Source organism: Artemia sp. Qi Xiang Cuo, chromosome 2 (assembly GCF_049724085.1).
Source record: "Artemia sp. Qi Xiang Cuo chromosome 2, ASM4972408v1, whole genome shotgun sequence".
Lineage (NCBI taxonomy): Eukaryota > Metazoa > Arthropoda > Branchiopoda > Anostraca > Artemiidae > Artemia > Artemia sp. Qi Xiang Cuo.
Window position 1 is genome coordinate 4,473,259 of NC_142795.1, and position 20,122 is coordinate 4,493,380.

At 37.4% G+C, this 20,122-nt stretch overlaps 1 protein-coding gene across 1 annotated transcript in view; it reads right to left on the reverse strand.

Annotated features, from left to right (window-relative positions):
• LOC148954821 (protein O-mannosyl-transferase TMTC2-like) overlaps positions 1 to 20,122 on the reverse strand; it is a 261,000-nt gene that overhangs the window by 162,672 nt on the left and 78,206 nt on the right. The window contains exons 4-6 of the mRNA XM_089105236.1: positions 12,092 to 12,289; positions 6,658 to 6,803; positions 547 to 697 (exon numbers count right to left, since the gene is read on the reverse strand). Coding sequence (XP_088961362.1) covers positions 547 to 697; positions 6,658 to 6,803; positions 12,092 to 12,289 — 495 coding nt within the window. The remainder of the gene's footprint in view (positions 1 to 546; positions 698 to 6,657; positions 6,804 to 12,091; positions 12,290 to 20,122) is intronic.

The window sequence follows — 20,122 nt, forward strand, 5'->3', positions numbered from 1 at the left end:
TAATGGGGATATTTTTAGCGTCCCCGTAAGGGAATAGTTTTTGAGTTTTGTTCTTTTTTTGCCTTTCATAGTGTTAAAAATCTTGTTATCAATCACGGTAGTAGCTGCAGATTTTTTCTACAGGAACAATCGACAAACCACGAGGAAGGGGCCAGTTCTGTGTTATGTCTGTGTTCTGTGTTCTGTTTTCTACAGGAACAATCGACAAACCACGAGGAAGGGGCCAGTTCTGTGTTCTGTGTTCTGTTTTCTACAGGAACAATCAACAAACCACGAGGAAGGGGCCAGTTGTGTGTTCTGTCTTTGATGTTTTTTTTTTTTTCAGGAACAATCGACAAACCACGAGGAAGGGGCCAGATAAATGGGCTATGTTCTGTCAAAATCTAGCTTTGTATTTGATTTTTAACTTTTTCTGTGGGATATCAAATTTTCTAGGTAGCCCTGCTCAGCGTCACTCCCACAACTACACCCAAGCTTTCAATAAAGATTATTTAATTGGATTAAGTACCTAATTGTTTTGGGTTAAGTACTTAAAAAAAGGATTACCAGTGGATTGGATGAGATGCAAAGATCAAACTTGCGAAGTATGTGCCAGTGTCGTTACGAAGCACTTTCCGTGCCAATACTGCAACCAGGGCTGTCGCAACAGAATGAAGAAGTATATTCCCCAAGTGGAATGGAAATGGTGAAAGACCAACTGAAAGAAAACATAAAAATTTTAAGTCCCAGTTAATAACACTTTTATAAATTACGACTGCTTACACAGCTATACTGAAGTATATATATATAAATTAAATTTCGATTTACAGTTTTCACTGTTTTTTCAATAAATTTGGGGAAGGAAAAAAAAATCAAAATGAAGTACTCACAATTTTTCTGGATAGGGGCTGCTGCTCACACTAACCATCCTGTCCGATGTACAGGTAAGACTTGGTCCAAAAAGGGATAATTCAAAGAGACACATGAAGGCAGCTTAAGTAGAGAGGCTGCACTAGACGAATTTATTTTGGGCGATAAATGGAGAATTTTAAATTAATGTTTAATATAAGTTTTTTCTGCTAGTTGAATTCTTTTTGTGCAAGCTGAATTAAGTTCTTTTATAATAGTGTAGCAAATAGTTTTTGTTTTTCTATTTAGATAACTTTATTTTCCTTCCAACACACATTCAGTAGAAACTGTTAAAAGTGGAAACATTCAACAACTTAAAAATATTTCTGATTAAAGTATTTTTCGCAATTCCTAGCTGAAATTTGAAGAGATCTTAACAGTGACCAGAGAACAATTACACAATACAATTTCTAAAGGGTTGAGTTTAATGCCACTTTTTGTTCTTTTGGTTATGGGGTAGAGGGGGGGGGGGTAGGGGTTTTGGGGGCACTGGATTTTACCCTCCTCCCTTAAGTTTTTACTCATAAAAAAGTAACGAAAATGTATGAAAACAAATCTTCTATGCATTTTGTTAAGTTTTTTTTGGTAGCCAGCCAGATCTGGGCTCTCATCAGAATTTTCGGTCTTTTGCCCCTGCAATAAGTGCAGCTTTAAGCCTTCTGAAGTGGTGGCACGTGACTTTTTTCCCACCCCCACGCCACCCTGAATGTACCACTGAACCTGTTCAACATAAAAATAATACCTAAAAAACAGATATAGGCTTGTTATTTTTACTTTTGTGGTCATATCTTCTCTTATTACAAGGATTATACAGTTTGAATTGAGAAACTTTCTTTATTTATTAAATTCTACTACTAATACTGACAACAACTCACCGCAGCACCAAGCAATCTGAGGCCAGCACCGCTACGTACACTCCTCCTCTATCCCAATCTTTCAAAGCCTCCGTTTTTACACCCTCCCAGGAAGCTCTCATTTCCCTTAAATCTATCTTTACGACATTGTCCCACCCCAACTGCGAGTGCCCTGCTTTTCGTTTAGACTTAGATGGCTGGCCGAACTCTCTTTGTTTATTTAAATACAATAAAATTTATTTGAATAGCAAACTTTCTTTTTATTTTATCCCTTTAAAAAGCTTATATTTTTAGCGTTTCTCTAAGTTTTAAACTGCTACCTTTGTAAAGCCATACAATTTTCAACTCGTAAATGGTTTCTTTGCTGTCTTTTCAGTGGGTTCAGTCATTCGCGCCCTTATCGCAAGGATTTATAGCCTTTAAAAAACTTTAGATGCTTATCATTACTTTAAACTGTATTTTTTTTTGTATATGGAGTTATGGAAGAGATCTGCAGCTTTTCTATTATTTTTTCACTCCTAACAATGAGATTTATGCATTCGGACCTCCCTGTAAAGAAATATAATAGCGGAAAAGCATTTTTCGTATCAGTTACTTACTTTATACCATATATTGCAAAGAAGTATTTTTAGGAATTATTTGACAAAGGGATTATTAAAGCTGTTAGATAAATTTTTCAGTTTTGGTTTTATTGATTACGTAGCATTAAGACATTAAATATACATATACAATATATGTGTACATAATTATCCCTTATGAATGCCCTGATGAGAACAGGCTGTTCTGGTGATCGGGTGGAAAATTCCGCTTGCGCAGCATCATGGTGGTGTCAAAGTGGTCTTTCATGAGTTTGCCCCACAAGAATCGTACTCTCGAACGGTGCTGCAATGTGACGTTCCCAAGTGGCACTCATCGAGGAAATTATAGCCTACTAATCCTCACTGGATTGCACTGGGCTCTGATTAATGGGTGAATGTTCTGGGTTCAGTTTCTTTTGGTGGACTTATTTGGCTGAAAAACTTCTTCCTATCTAATTTTTTATTGTGGGCTACCCCTCCTCCTCATTAGTGCATAATATTTGTAGGCATAAATATATAATGAGTTGGAGGTAAAAAGTTTGAAATTGCTTCTACAGGACGTCGACTCTTTTTGATAGAAGGGCATTGTCAATTATGGAAAACCATGCTGTGACCAATATGGGCCCCGGATTTGAATTACAAAGAAAATGAAAGGCTTTCATAATTACAGCATAGACCAGAAATAGTCACACCAAGAGACATCAAGAGGGATTAAGTATCCATTTCACATTTTTTATGCTATTTCTAAAGTTTTTTGCACCCCCTCCCACCGCAAAAAAAAACGCCAAACAAAAGTCCTGAATACTGCCCTGCGGGTTAAAAATCTATTTCCAGTTCTACCCACTCCTTGTCTCTTTCTGAGAACCAATTCTGTATTTATCTTAAGGCTCAATGAGAGCTGGGATGTCTTGGCTTTAAAATGCACCCTTTGAGGTATCTCCCTACCTTCCTAACTAACCAAAATATCTTACGGTCTAAATAAACTTTACTGTCTTAAGGTAAATTCTTTGTGGTTTTACAATTTCAAACATTTGCATAAAAGGGCTTCGAACCTCTAAAATGGAGCAGTATGATTGTTTTGTAGTTGGGGATGGAGGGACATGCCTCAAAGGGTGCATTTTAAAATCAAAAGATCTCAACTCTCATTGATTTTTCAGATAAATACAGAATTAGTTCTAAAGGTGAGACGAGGGAGGATGGAGATAGAAACTGATTTATAATCCCCAGGGCCATATCTTGTTCTTGGGGGAGGGAGAGGACAATGTTTCGGGGTAGCGGTACACAAAATTTCAAAAAAATTGTATGTGAAATTGATATTTAATCCCTCTTGAAAACTGGGAATATTTCTGGTCTGCGCTGTTTTTATGAAAGTAAAGAGTAACATTAAACCGCAAAATGAGCATAATTTATTCCGTTAAGAAGGGGATTGTCCCTTTCTCATCCCCAGGTCCACCTCTTGGTCGCAAAAATTTCGGAAGGTGCTCATTCGATCAGAAATTGAGAGTTGTAGTCCTTCTTTTTATAAGTCAAAAGTAATTGGAGACCAACCAGCCACGGGGGGTATTTTCTGGGGGAGAGGGGGTACATTCCGGATCCTGTTTTTTACATTTTTTTCGTACAAAAATTTGCATGTATTTACATCAGTATGACCAACAGATTATTATGAAATTGAAAAGTAAATTTTGACATCCATTTCCTGCGAAAGATTAAACTTCTAAAACAACATTTTCTTCAAATGAAAGCGAAGAGCTACACTCAGACTTAGAACAAATACGTATTATCATGTTTGTGAAGGGGGCTGCTCCCTGTTACCCTATCCTCTTTCCGCTAAAACTTAACTGATACTTCACTGAAAGCATTATAGAGTGTAAGCAATATAGCCAGTAGGTAATTCTATGTGTTTTGTTTACCAATTAGCTTTCAGAACATTCGAACGAAAAATTTATTTTCTATATAAATAAGAATAAATAAAAGCTTCCATTTCAAGGTATTGTAAAAAAAATAATTGTCCAATTGCTCTTCAGGTTCACAAGGGATGGCGAACACAGGAGCCAGCATATCCCCCTGAAAATTCCCCTGACGAATGCCCTGACAAATGAATTGTCTAAGATATCCCCGCACGATATTGTCATTCTCCTGGGTGACCTTAATGTAACTGTGAGCGACAACCACGACTTATGGCGACAACTCATTGGACCAGTTACTTCGGATTTCCTAGATGACAATGGTCTAAGGCTTCTACAACTCTGCAGCATGCACAACCTTGTGATTACGAATACCCTTTTTGCAAGGAAGGACATTCACAAATATACATGGTACAGCAATGACGGCCATACCAAAAACAATGATCGACTACATCATCGTGTCACAGAGATGGAGGTCTTCGATCAGTAACTGCAGGACGTATAGGGCAGCTGAGATTGGCAACACTGACCATCACCTCGTCGTCACTAACATGCGACTAAGGCTCAAAGCCCATCGCTCAGAACCAAGACCAGCCAAGATCGATGTCTCTCGCCTCTGCGGTCAGAAGATACGGTCGAAATATGCCATTGATGTCTCGAACCACTTCGACGCACTCCTGCCATTTGAAAGTTGTGAAAACGCATGGCTCTCGTTCAAAAAGAATGTCCTGGAATCAGCGACAGCAAATATTGGTCGGAAAAAACTAATAAAGCGTGGATTCAGTCGGATACGCTTGACGTCATAGAGCAGAGACGCAAGGCGAGATTACTCGGTGACATGCCAACCTATAGAAGCCTTAATGGGGTCCGCAACAAACTGATACAGCGAGACAAGAAACTGTTTGTGGAAAGGAAGGCACATGAGCTAGAGTGTGCAGCAAAGAAAGGTGACGTTGGCAGTCTCTACAAGCATCTCCGTGATCTAACAGGAGACATAGCCCCCCCGGTTGCATGTGTTGTCTCTGTGGATGGTAAGCCGCTCAGTGACGAAGCTGCCCAGCTCAGTCGATGGAAAGACCACTTCTCGGGCCTCCTCAACGTCGAAGCCGTAACGCATACTGACCAGAAACTTATCAGCCTAGCCACCAGCACCCAGGAACTACTGACAACTGACACAGAAACTCCTTTGACGTCATCAGAAATCTACACAGCAGTAAAACGTTTGAAGAACAACAAAGCGGCAGGCATATGTGAAATATCTGCTGAGCCCCTGAAGTATGCCGGACCGGCGATGCTACTTTGGCTCCATATGCTGTTTTCTGTGGTTTGGCGCACAGAATGGATCCCGAAGGACTGGCGAGCTGGTATAATCCTGCCCTTATGGAAAAGAAAGGGGAGCAAGAGCATTTGTTCGAACTACAGAGGCATAACGCTACTTTCAGTGCCTGGAAAGCTCTTTGATATGACCCTGCTGGATAGATGCACGAGTATCCTCAGAAGAAAGAGGAGAGTCCAGCAGGCGGGGTTTATGCCCAGGAGATCCACTATCGAACAAATCTTTACCATGCGCCAGTTAATTGAGAAGACGAAGGAATTCAGGAGGAAAGCATATGTATCCTTTGTGGACTTCAAGGCTGCATTTGACTCGGTGGATCGCAACTCGCTATGGCTGATACTTCGATCAACTGGTCTACCAGACAAATACTGCAAGTTGTTTGAAGATCTTTACGAAGAGACCGTGGGTTGTGTCCAAGTCAACGGCAAACGGAGCACGACATTCGACATCAAAACCGGTGTACGACAAGGGTGTGCTGCCGCCCCGGAACTGTTCAATTGCGTGATAGACCATGTCATGACACGAAAAACAAATCGCCTGCCCTTTGGTCTGCAGTTTGGAGATCGCGTTCTGTCGGACGCTGACTTCACAGATCATCTTGGTCTCGTTGCTGACTCGATTGACCAGTTGACTGACGCTCTGGAAGTCCTACAGGAAGAGGCAGCAAAATTGGGGCTGTAAATAAACTGGCTTAAGACGAAGATAATGGCAATTGAGCCCCCAAGCCCAATCTCGCCCCCTGAGAACATAACTGTTTGCGGAGCTCCTGTTGAAGTTGTAAAGAACTTCACTTATTTTGGCTCCGTGCTGTCTAATGAAGTCTCCATAGAGGAAGAGGTGTGCAGCCGAGTTTCAAAAGCCTCGTCTATCGTCGGAAGGCTCAACAATCTCTGGAGAATGCCGCATATATCTAGGCGCACGAAGATGCGAATTTACAACGCATCCGTAGGCTCGGTCCTCCTCTATGCAGCGGAAACCTGGTCTCTCAAATCATCAATCCTCAGAATGATAGACGTCTGCCAGACGAAACAGCTCCGTCGGATTCAGGGACTTCGATGGGACGATTTTGTAAGTAACGCAAGGTTGCTTGCACTCACCTCCCAAGTGCCATTCTCTGTCCAAATAGCGCACCGTACTCTCAGATGGTTCGGACACCTCCTGCGTATGCCGACGACAACCCCAGCCCGAATAGTCTACGATTTCGACGCTAAAGCTAATGGCTGGTCTCGCCCGAGGGGCAGGCCTTAGACAAAGTAGAAGGATAGCCTCAATAAATTCCTTGAGATCGCTAACACCGCTGTCGCTGAGGCCCCATTAATAGCAGTAGATTGGGCAGCCTGGAGGAAAAGAGTTGCGACGCTCTCTACGCCACCCCCAACGTGGCAGGAGTCTTAAGTCAAGTAAGTCAAGTATTCCCCCCGGAAAATACCTCCAACGGAAAATTCCCCCCACAGAAAATTGCTTCCTGCGGAAAATTCTCCAAGGGGAAAATTCCCACCCAGATTCCCCCTAGATTACTCCAGAGGCTCATGGTAGCTTCACGCTTTTTCAGTTTTCTCCTTGAAAATTCAGCTTTGATAGTTTTGTAATTTTACTTATTTAAAGATAAAATTTTTGATGATATTTGATAATTTAGTAAAAATTTTCGATGAACAGTAGTTTTGTTGAATAAGTTCTCAATAATAATTTTAATAAAGAAATTTGGGGTGGACAGAGACGGATAATACTGTTCATGTGGATGGAATGGATGTGGATATGGATGGAATTTATCGCTAGAAATTTTAGACAGCACGCCGCCACCGACAGTATCAGCGGTTTGCCAGCGTGCCAAAACCTTTGTGGTGCTGGCGTGCTGAAATATTTTCGATGATGCGTCGTCAGTTTTCGGTGCAGCTTTAGGGGCTCCTTGAGTGATTATTTAACATGAGAAGACAGAAAGGACGCTTATAGCAAAATCTGAATTGGTGTTTTGTTTATGAAGTTCTATTTTCTCAAGTTTAAAGATATAGTTTTATGACAAATATTTTGCAATAGATAAGAAACAAATTGTAAGGTATAAGACAAAATTCCTTGATAAATAATTTATTTCAAAAAAAATATATATTTGGCTACTTAGTTTCCTCAAAATTCAATTTATTTCTAAACAAAATCATTTGGAATTGAACACTTCGAATATCCACTATAAAGGAATTTTGAAGGGTTTAACCTACACATAATGGACCCTAAGACTTGCCCTTAACCCAGGGCTTCCATTATCCCCGAATTTCCGGGGATATCCCCGAAAATCTATGTGTCTCCACAAAAAAAAAAATTTGGCTCCCCGATAATCAACCAATCACGGTGTCACCCCTAGTGACTATCCCTAACAGACATTGGTTTACATACCATAATTTTTCACTACCCTCTTGTTCGTTAATTTTCGTCTCCTGTGTTACTCTGCATAAGAACCAGACCGATACAATTTAAGTATAGACGGTTCTTCACATTTTCACGAAACTATCATTTTCTTGCACTTATGTTACACTAATGCGAATACAGTATTCCAAATGCTATTAAGATTCTTACATTTACGTCATTTGTGGTCAAGACAGTCTTGAGAAAATTAGACAAGAATTTTACTTAAAATTGTTGAATGCTTGGCTAGATTTTGGGTTTTGAAGTTGAACTTCTAAAGAGGGAGAATTGTTTTGAAAGCTGAATCATAAGTTTAAATTTTGTTTTCTTTTGCTATTTTTGGTTTTGGTCATACCGTATTAATGTTTAATACTTAATGATTGAATGCATAATATATTGAAGTAATTGATCTTTTTGCCATGAATTCTTGCCATTTAAATTTTGTCTTTAATTCGGTGTGTAAGATTTAAGTTCTTTTCTTTTTTTACCTGAGAATTATATTGGTCAGTACTCCCCTCACAATTATTATTCTGGTCCCTTCACCCGCGTAATTATTCAGTGGGCGTAATATTTTAAACTACAGTTTTAGGACCTTTTTACAGTCTTGCAAAGCTGTTAGTTAGGCGAAGGAAATTTTCCTAAAAATAAGTTCTGCTCAAATTCGGGATAGCCAAGTAAAATTGTTTAAATATCTAGGCCTACCTTTACAACTTCTAATGCTTGTACAGTTTTAGTAGCCCTGTATGAAGGCTAATTATGAGATGAAAAGAAAACAATTTAAAAAGAAATTGTGGTATAATTCATTTTATCGGGAGAACTGTCCCTAAATACCATATTCTTACCGTAAAAAAGGCACCACCCCCTCCCCCTCCTAATGAGGCAGAATTTAGCTATAGACTATGTACAAGGTCGGGGAATAGGGGATTTAAACGGAAGTGACCCCAAAAATATTATTCAGAAGTTTCAAGCTCCTATCTGCAAAAATGTGGAATTTTGTATTTTTTGTCATAAGAAGGATCACGGATGCGTGTTTATTTGCTTTTTTGTTTTGTTTTTTTTTCCCAGGGGTGACCGTATCGATCCACTAGTCCTAGAACATTGTAAGAGAGCTCATTTGAACAGAAATTGAAAGTTCTAGAGCCTTTTTTAAGCGACCAAAAAATTGAAGGGCAACTTGGCCCCCACCCACGATAATTTTTTTCCCGAAGTCACCCAATTAAAATTTTGAGATAGCCATTTTGCTCAACACAGTCAAAAATTTAATAAATATGTCTTTTAGGATGACTTAATCCCCCACAGTTCTCGGGGGAAGGGCTGGAATTAATGAACTTTGCCCAATGTTTACATATAGTATTGGTTATTGGGAAGTATACAGACATTTTCAGAAAGGATTTTGTTTCTGGTGGGGGGGGGGCTAATTTTTTTCTGGTGGGGGGCTAATCGGTGACTATATAGTAATTATGAGGTAACCAAAAGAAAGGAAAGCATAGTAGAAACAAACAATAAAAAAATGTATGTGTCGAGGGGGTATTTTCCGCCGGGGGGGGGGGTTGGTATTTTCCGGTGGTATTTACCGCGGGGGTACTTTCTGCGGAGGATATTTTCCGCGGGGGTACTTTCCGCGGGTTTTTTTTCAGCGGGATAGTATTTTCTGCAGGGGTATTTTTTGTGAGGAGTAGGGGTACTTTCCGGTTTTTTCCATGGGGGGAGTTTCCGGCGGGTAAGCACCTAAAACCTTAGAATTAGCACGAGACACCAATAATGTGTCATTTGTAGTTGAAATTCCCATTCAGGTTAAATTTAAATTTCCCTCTTTAATCTAGTATTTGTATGTTTTAAGTTGTATTATAGCCCTATATTTAAAGGTAGAATTTCGTCCGTTTAAGTTATCTATTAAAAAACCGCAGATAATTTATTTTGAAATATCGACAAGGAATTGATGAGATTAATTAATGAAGGAAGAAATACTACAGGCATTTACAGTTCATTATTTTTTTTTTTTTTTTACAATTTGAAGTTTTTGCCGGAATAAGTGTTTTCAGCTATGGTTTCCAATCCCGTGCTCTAAAACCTACTCTGTAAAAGGTTTGATTTACTACGCGGATCCAAGCCCTACTTGAGCCTGAAACCGAAGCTAAAACCAATTTTGGCTCCCGAACTTTCGCAACGAAATTGCATTTTGTTTTCCCCCGAATTTTGAGATCCAAGAGTGGAAGCCCTGAGAACTAACCATAGAGAAAATCACTCATTACAGCCTTCTATTTATCAACATATTATGCTGAACTAACTGCATTTCGCTGTATATATTTGAGGCATGGATTAATTTATTCATGTCAGAGCTCTTGGACCATAGAGGTCAGACAAACGACTACACCTCAAGATAAGAGCTCTACAAAAATCGCATAACATTGACTTAATTATCTTTAAGTTATCTATAGAAATGTCTACATTTTAATATCTTTCTTTTCAAAGTCTTTTTAGTTACTTGAAAAACCCTAAATAAAACATTATTTTAGTTTTAATCATTATACATACTATATATAAAATTTTGTTAATTCATAAAATCTTTATTACAAACAATAACATACTTTAAAACCCATAATACTTTTTAAATTAATAGTAAAAACAATTTTTCAAAACTTTAACTATAAATTTATCCTTTTCCACGAGGCCAGTTATCGAGTAATAGCCGTACCAGGGGCTACTAACTTGCTAACTTGTCTTATGCAAAAGGATCAATTTATAGTTAAAGTTTTGACAAGTTGTTTTTATTATTGTAATAAAAAGCATTATTGGTTTTAAACTATGTTATTGTTCTTAACAAAGATTGAATAAATTAACAAAATTTCATGCATAGTATATTTAATAATTGAAGTTCAAAAGTATGTTTTATGTAGTGTTTTTTGAATAGCTAAAGAGATTTTGAAAATGAATAAATATAATCGCATTGACCTTACGATCAACAAAGAATTTAGTTTAAGTTTGAATTTCTGATTTTCCTACTAGTAACAATCGTTCAAGCGCTAGAATAATGCTACTAGGGTTGGATATTTTACTAGGATTGCCAACTTATTAGTCAGTGAATAAGTTCCTTGAGCATCGACAAGTATGTATTTACGATCCAAATTATGTCCATATTCTGCCTATAATATGTCCATCTTGAAATCTCAGAAACTAAATTTATTATGACTAGTAAACTTCTTTCAAAGCGGTCAGTTAACATCAAATATAGTAAAAAGGAAAAAAAATATTTACTATATCCATATTGATCCATAAAGAGCGAAATAGTGTGAAAGCACAAAACTCATAAAAACATGTTAACAGTAAAAAAAAATACTTGTGGGAGCTTAAGGCTCCTACGAGAGTTCCTCTCGACAGGTATAGTCGACATGAGGGTCAGCATTTTCACTTCTTTTGGTAGTTTTTTGCAAATCAGAGTATTTCTTGCGTATGTCATAAGGTACAATCCAGAGGTCAAGTGACGTTGCAGAGCGCTAGATAAGCTGGGTTGCCCTTCAATCACTTTTGACTCTTGAAAAGAGCGCTAGAACTTTCAATTTTCAATCGAATGAGCTCATTTCGAAGTTTTCACGACAACTCCTTCTATGCGAAGTGCCTTGTTCAGAATTTTTTTAAATAATATATTGTAGCCACATCGCTCTACATTTCAGCAGTGCTGCTGTGCTGCCCTTGATTTCTGGTCGTTTTGAGTTTTACTCATTATAGGTGTTTATATTTGGATTTTTGTATGTTCTTTTCAATTCAATTCAATCGGGTTTTATTAGAACAAATAGAAATAAATAAACAGAAATAAACTTCTCTATGTAAAAAAAAACGCACATTGAGTCCCTTAAAAAAATAACGATTCTTCCCAATCACGCTTTACGACTCTCGCTTTACTCTTCAACACAGCCACATCCCTCATCTATACCATTCATTATCTAAGAGATTCCCCCTCCCTCCCCAAAAGCACAGCTACCTTAACCTTACAAAATAATAATAGATAAATAAAAAAACAAAAAACAAACCAATATAACAATGATAATAATTAAAAAAAAAAATCTCAACTATCAATTAACTCTATTTTTTGAAATTAAATAAGATAATTTTTCAAATTATTTTTAAAAGAGCTCCTACATTTCAGTTCTTGTCGAAACACGTTTCACACTTTCGCACACGCCACGTCCGGTGCAAAATCCGACCGTACTGTACGTGTTCGTTTCACCAAAAGGTTTGAGGCAGATCTCGTGCTCGTTCGATGTTGTTCCGATATCAACTGAAATAGACTGTGGAATGCTTACGGAAGTAATCCGAACAAAAGTTTGAAAACGATAACTGAGCATGATAAATGATAAATTGATTCACAGGAAAGAAAATCGTCCATATTTCCGATTATTTTCAGGGCACGTTTGTGGATTGAATCAAGCCTTTTCAGGTGGGATGTAAATGTTGACTGCCAAATTGACGAAAAATACTGCAGATGAGGCTTGATAAGTCCATCATAAAGTAGACGAAGGGTTTTTTGAGGGAATGTGTGTTTCAGTTTCTTGATAATCCCTAGATTACGGGTGAGCTTCAGCTCCACAGCATGGATGTTATGTACGAAGGATAAGTACACGTCAAGGAGTACACCTAGGTACCTGGCATAGCCAGTTTTTGTAGTCTGATCGTTCCTCGAGAAGTCGTTATTCCCAATACTTCTGGGCGAAGAGTTCAAATCCTTAAGAAGAAGAGAACGCAAGATTTTTCAACATTTATTACAAATTGATTGGCATCCATCCAAATGCAAGTTTCTTCTAAGATGACCTCAAGTTTACTCTGGAACGCTGACATGTCGGTGTCACAGGAGGCCATTGTAGTGTCATCCGCGAACGCCAAAAGTTCATCCGAGATTCATTATCGTTGCTCGAAATTTCTAGATCGCAACATAATTTGCAGCACCGTGAAGTCCTGGAGTTAGGGTTCAGAGCGTACCAAAATCACTGTTTGATCTTAAAAAGGAAATATAACTTTCAATTTCACATCAACTGAGCCCCGTCTGAAGTTTGCAGACCACCCGTGGAATAAAAACCTTATATGCTCCCGGGGCTTAACTTACAACTGTTGTCCAAGGGCTTGTTTACAACTCTTGTCTGGGGGATTGTTTCAACCCTGGATGCGTTGTTATATGTTCTTTGAACTATTTTGTAACAAAATGGCTATCTAAAATTTCTGTCGGATGTATCTAGGGAAAAGAGGACATGCGGGGGTGTGGGCTAGTTGCCTTCTGACCGCTTCTGACTCGTTAAAAAGGGCACTAGAACTTCTGTCCCAGGGCATGATATTTGTAAACAATGAAAACATTGCCTGGCTTACAGTCCTTACCCTGAGGGATGGGGGGGGGGGGGTGACATCTCAAAAGCATAATTACTGGACCATTTAACAATGCTGAGCAAAATAGATGTCTACAAATTTTGATTGGAATTTTGACTTTTTTGGGGTTTTTGCCCATTTTTCAAAATCACGCGAACTCACGCTCGTAGCTTTCGACGTGTAAGATTAATCTTAATGAATTTTAAATATTTTGAATCAGCTTAAAATTCCAATCCTTTTGATGCATTTATTGTTATCAAAATTTCGACTTTAGTTTTTGTTACTATTGGACCGAGTCGCTTCTTAGGCTACTTACAGTTCGTTACCACAAACGGTTGGTTTTTAGGCAATGTATGGTTTTAAGAAGCGGTTTCTCTTTCATGGGTGTTTGAATCATACCAATAGTTTTTATTTTATGACTTTCTATATGTAGTTGGAGGGGGGAAGGGTTAAGCTAGCTAAACTTTGATTTTCAGTTTAATTTTTCAGTGGCAAAAGAGATTACACCATAATAAAGAGTTACTGCTTAAATACTGATTTGGAGAAAGATTTAAGCTTAAAAGGACCCAAGAATTTCTCCTCTTCCCCTAGAAAAAAAAACTTTCCAAGCTCCAAGAACACTTATAGAAATACTTTGGATCATAAACAACGTCTGGGGAACAAGAAAAAAAGGCTGCTAGGATTTAAAACGTAACAGAGCTTACTAATTAATATTTGACTGGATACAGAAAGTTTAATTGCCTGCTATTTTAATGGCAATTGATTATTTATTCCGTGATGCTGTGTTTTATTTCGTTTGCATCATCGCAGCAATAGTTTCCGTCTTTAGCCTATTCCAAAGCTTTGTCTCCATGTTTGACAAAACTGAAAACTTCCGTTCTGACTCAACAGATGAATGGGGGAGACAGCACAGCTGCAACACAAATTCACAAAGAACAAAAACTGACCACGCACTCTTGTGCTTCGAACACCTATCACTGTTTTCAAAACTGTCATTAAAAATAAATTACTGACTGGAGAATTGATTCCTCAATAAACGAAATTTGTTGGTTGTATCCACGCTTCAGATTTTCAAAGCTTCACGCAATATGCTGATGTTGATTAAGAGGTGGAAGGGACTGAAATTGAAGCCATAGAATAAAAAACATCAATTCAGACAGAGGAAAGTGTTCAATTTTGCTCAACAGAATGAAACTTGGCACGAAGATCACTAAACTTTTTTTTTGATATTTCTGGTAAATTTACTACAAAACTTACTAAATTTCAAAAATATTCAAAATTTACTAAATTTGAACTTGATTTACTAAATTTACTAACTCGGGTCCGTTTTTACTAAATTTAGTAAACTTTTACTAAGTGTGGCAACACAGCTTTAACTCCTACGCCGAGATGGTTGCCTATCGAACTGAATAGAAGCGTACCAACTCGTATTTTTTTTATTCTTTTTTTTTTTTTTACCGCTGATGACTGCTGATGAGAGAGTGTGCTTGCAGAGGGTATATCACAAAAAAAGTGCAAATTGGAGGTCATAAATGGCCTGGGAAGACAGGTAAAACAAACGCTCGGTAAAAAACGTCAAGTTAATCTCGGACCTATATATTTGTTCCATGCTGTACAATATTGTGCATTTGAAGATGTATTGGTTCAATAAAATTTTACGGTATATTTTGGTTTAACGTGCTCCTTTTTGACTCAGTTACCTGTTCCAAATTTAGTTATCCCTGGGAAGGGAGAGGGCAATTGTAAAACATTCTGAGTGACCCGGACTCTCTCATCAGAAATGAATTTCTTCCTCCAGTTGGTAACAGTGACCACTCAGTTATCCTCTCTGTGCTGTCTATGAATAGTCGTCTTCAAACTAACTTGCGTCCTCAAACTTTTATTAACTATCATGAAATACAGGGGGAATTGGTATCAATTAATTGGTCAGAGCTCATTACTTCTGATATCAACACGTCATGGTTGAATGTCAAGGAAACTCTCCTGTCAACAGAAAAGAAGCACTCCCGTGTTATTTATCGAAGACAACCAAAAACACTTCCATTTATCACAAAGGATACAACAAGGACTATCAACAGGAAAGCCAGAGCTTGGAAAAGGTACAAAAAGAAAAAAAAACACAGGAAAATTGGCTAATGTATGCGAAGGCTCGGAATCTCGTCTCGGACTCAGTTAGGAAACTGAAGTCTGAATATGAGGAGAAGCTTGCCACTGATATCAAGGCAAACCCCAAATCCTTCTGGAGGCATGTTTCTGCTAAAAGTCCTAACCGTCACACCATTCCGGACCTCAAACATAGCGGGGTAACGCACTCGTCGCCGATAGATAAAGCTAATTTACTAAATGTCCAGTTTGCCTCCGCTTTCACCACCCGGTCTTGTCCAACCATCCCTGCAGCACCCTCACATTTTGTATCTACCCCAATGCCTAGCCTGTTAGTTACTGAAGAAATTGTCTTATCTAGCCTCGATAAAATCGATGTTAACAAGTCCAAAGGACCTGACGGGTTACACCCAGGGCTTCAGTAGAGAAGGGGGTACCAGCCCGAAACGAACACATGTGCTGCCATCTACAATTAAGTCTAACGCTGACAGGTTATAATTTATTCAAGAATTATCGATCCACGAAGGGGAGAGAATTTCTGAAGAACTTGATTTGCATAATCGAGGGGAATTATTGATTTACGGAAAGGGAATAAAGAAACAAGTATGGCTTCTTTGATCTTAGGTCTGAGGGATAAACGCTCTTTAGGTCAGAGAGAAAAATTAATATTCTATTTTTAGATAAAGCTTCGTTGATCTTTAGTGTCAGGAATTAGAAATGAGATCACTTGTTATCTTGGAATTATGCGGGAGTCTAAAGAGATAGAAATTCTATTTTTAAATACGGCTTCACTGATCTTTAAGTCAGAGAGATCAATTGATATTCTAACGAAACCTTCATAGTGTAGCTAGGGACATTTATGAGATGAAGAGATTACCGCGGGAAAGGGTTTCCTAGGAATTTCAAATGTGACAGCGAAGGGATGCCAAAACAAAAGGAATACGTAGAAATTATGTTTAGGGATTATTTGGGCGAAACCGTTTTAGACATTTTAGAAGATGATTTAAGCAAAACCATTTGAGGCATTTTAGAAGATGATTTAGAAGATGATTTGAGGGTGAAACTCTGTGGTCGTTATAATACACAAGTTCCATTTGAACAGTGTTGTGAGGTCCCCTACCCCAGAGGACCCCATCCTACCCAAACCCCAAAGGCCCCCCGGACCCCCCAACCCATTGTTTTAATACTTTTTTGCGCACTTGAGACAAAGAAGGGCCCCCACATTTCAAAACGCTTTATTATATCTTTTCAGAACAAGTTCTTTTCTTAATGTCCCTCTTAAACCCCATTTTACAAGTTGAAGTACCCATCCTTTTCACCCACAACTTTACTTTACAGCTTTTTCAATGCCCCAACACCAAGCAATACTTTTCAAAAGGCATTTCAGTACAAGTTATTTTCTTAAAGTCCCTCCTAAACCCATTTTACAAGTTGTAGTATTCCATCCTTTTAACCCACAACTTTACTATACAGCTTTTTGAATGCTCCAACACCAAGCAATACTTTTCAAAGGCATTTCAGAACAAGTTCTTTTCTTAATTTTCCCCCTAAACCCATTTTACAAGTTGAAGTACCCATCCTTTTCACCCACAACTTTACTTTACAGCTTTTTGAATGCTCTAACATCAAGCAATACATTTCAAAGGGCATTTCAGAACAAGTCCTTTTCTTAATGTCCCTTCTAAACCCATTTTACAACTTGAAGTTCCCATCCTTTTCACCACAACTTTCCTTTACAACTTTTTGAATGCCCAAAAACTATTAAATACCTTTCAAAAGGCATTTCATTACAAGTTCTTTTCTTAATATCCATCCTAAACCCATTTTACAAGTTTAGATATCCCCTCCTTTTCATCCAAAGCTTTAATTTACAGATTATGGAATGCTCCAACACCAAGAACTAAATTTAAAATTCATTTAAAAACAAGTTCTTTTCTTAATGACCGTCCTAAACCCATTTTATAAGTTGAAGTACCCATCGTTTTCACCCACAACTTTACTTTACAGCTTTTTGAATGCTCTAACACCAAGCAATACTTTTCAAAAAGCATTTCAGAACAAGTTCTTTTCTTAATTTCCCTCGTAAACCCCATTTAACAAGTTCAAGAACTCATCCTTTTCACCCACAACTATCCTTTACAACTTTTTCAATGCCCCAAAACCAAGCATTACTTTTCAAAAGGCATTTCATAACAATTTATTTTCTTAATGTCCCTCCTAAACCCATTTTACAAGTTGAGATATCCCATCCTTTTCCCCCACAACTTTACTATACAGCTTTTTGAATGCTCCAACACCAAGCAATACTTTTCAAAGGCATTTCAGAACAAGTTCTTTTCTTAATATCCCCCTAAACCCATTTTACAAGTTGAAGCACCCATCCTTTTCAATCACAACTTTACTTTACATCTTTTTGAATGCTCCAACACCAAGCAATACTTTTCAAAAGGCATTTCAGAACAAGTGCGTTTTTTATTGTCCAACCTAAGCCCATATCAAAAGTAGAAGTATCCATCCTTTTTACCCACAACTCTACTTTACAGCTTTTTGAAAACTACAACAGCAAGCAATAACTTTCAAACGGATTTTCACAAAGATACCTTCTCTTAATGTCCATCTTAAACCCCATTTTACAAATTGAATTACCCATCCTTTTCACCCACAACTTTACTTTACAGCTTTTTGAATGCTCCAACACCAAGCAATACTTTTCAAACGGCATTTCAGAACAAGTTCTTGTTCTTAATGTCCATCCTAAACCCGTTTTACAAGTTGAAGTACCCATCCTTTTCACCCACAACTTTACTTTACAGCTTTTTGAATGCCCCAACACCAAGCAACACTTTTCAAAAGGCATTTCAGAACAAGTTCTTTTCTTAATGTCCCTCCTAAACCCATTTTACAAGTTGAGGTACCCATCCTTTCACCCACAACTTTACTTTACAGCTTTTTCAATACCCCAACACCAAGCAATACTTTTCAAAGGGCATTTCAGAACAACTTCTTTTCTTAATGTCCGTCCTAAACCAATTTTACGAGTTGAAGTACCCATCCTTTTCACCCAAAACTTTACTTTACAGCTTTTTGAATGCCCCAACACCAAGCAATACATTTCAAAGGCATTTCAGAACAAGTTCTTTTCTTAATGTCCCTTCTAAACCCATTTTATAGTTGAAGTACCCATCCTTTTCACCCACAACTTTACTTTACAGCTTTTTGAATGCCCCAACACCAAGCAATACTTTTCAAAAGGCATTTCAGAACAAGTTCTTTTCTTAATGCCCCTCCTAAAACCATTTTATATGTTGAATTACTTACCTTTTTCAACACAATTTTACTTGACAACTTTTTTTTCTTATTGGCCCTCCTAAACCCATTTTAAAATTTGAAGTACCCATCTTTTTCACCCAAAACTTAAATTCAAACAATTTTGTATGTAACAACACAAAGCACTACTTTTCAAAAGACATTTCAGAACTAGTTCTTTTCTTAATATCCCTCCTAAACCCATTTCACAAGTTGAAGTACCCATCCTTTTCACCATAACTTTACTTTGCAACTTTTGCACACCACAATATCATGCAAGGTTCCACTTCAGTTCAGATTTTTCTCAAAGAGATGAAAAAATTTAAAATATTGTTCCAAATTTTTCATAAAAGATGAACAGTTCAAATTATCTTCTGAATTTTATTAAAGTATTTACAGTTCAATTCTATTTTTTCCAGAGAAAATAAAAATCTTCCACTTCAGTTTTAATTTCACAGACACAAGGAAATTTAAAGTTCTATTTGAAATTTTTCCGTAAAAGATAAAAAAAGCTACACCATAGTTGTAAATATTTACCCGGAAGATAAAAAGTTCTACTTCAATTTTAAATCTTCTCAACGAAGTGAAGAAAAGTTCAAGCTCTAGTCTGAATTTTCTCAATGAAAAAACAATTTAGTTATTGATCAATTCTATATTTCCAAATAATACAAAAAGGTTCCACTTCAGTTCAGATTTTTCTCAAAGAGATGACAAAATTTAAAATACTGTTGCAAATTTTTTAAACCACTTCACTTTTAAACTTAAAAACTTAAAACTTAAAAACTTAACTTTTAAACTTAAAATTTTACCAAAACACTTCAATTCTAATTTCTCCAGAGAAAATAAAAATCTTCCACTTCAATTCTTTATTTCACAAGGACACAAAGAAATTTAAAGTTCTATTCTAACTTTTTCCATAGAAGATAGAAAAGTTATACCATTGTTGCCTTGAATGCTGACAAAGATATATATTTGAACTATGGAACAAGTAGTAGTGGAGATCTTATTATGGAATGTGTGCCTACGTTGTCATGACAGTGAGGAGTTAAATTCGTTTGGAGTAGTCAAGAATTTTAATCATTCAAAAGGTGGATATGTGAAAGTATCATTTCCAGAGAAGTTAGTACTCAAAGAGAATGCCAACACAAAAATAATAGTTGATGAAGATGGTCAACTTCTAGCTAATGGTTCTGGTAACATGTTAGCCGTTGATAGATATTATTGTCATCGTTCTGGTGTTAGCATTCGAATTAAATCAGACAGTAAAAAAAAGCCCTACCTTTACACCAATATTATGAATCATATCTTGTTAATGTGCCCGAACTGTTGCCTCTGTAAAAATAATGTGATAATAGGCAGTGAAATTGCCGGTAAATAAAAAGCGCATTGGCAGACAATATCACTAAT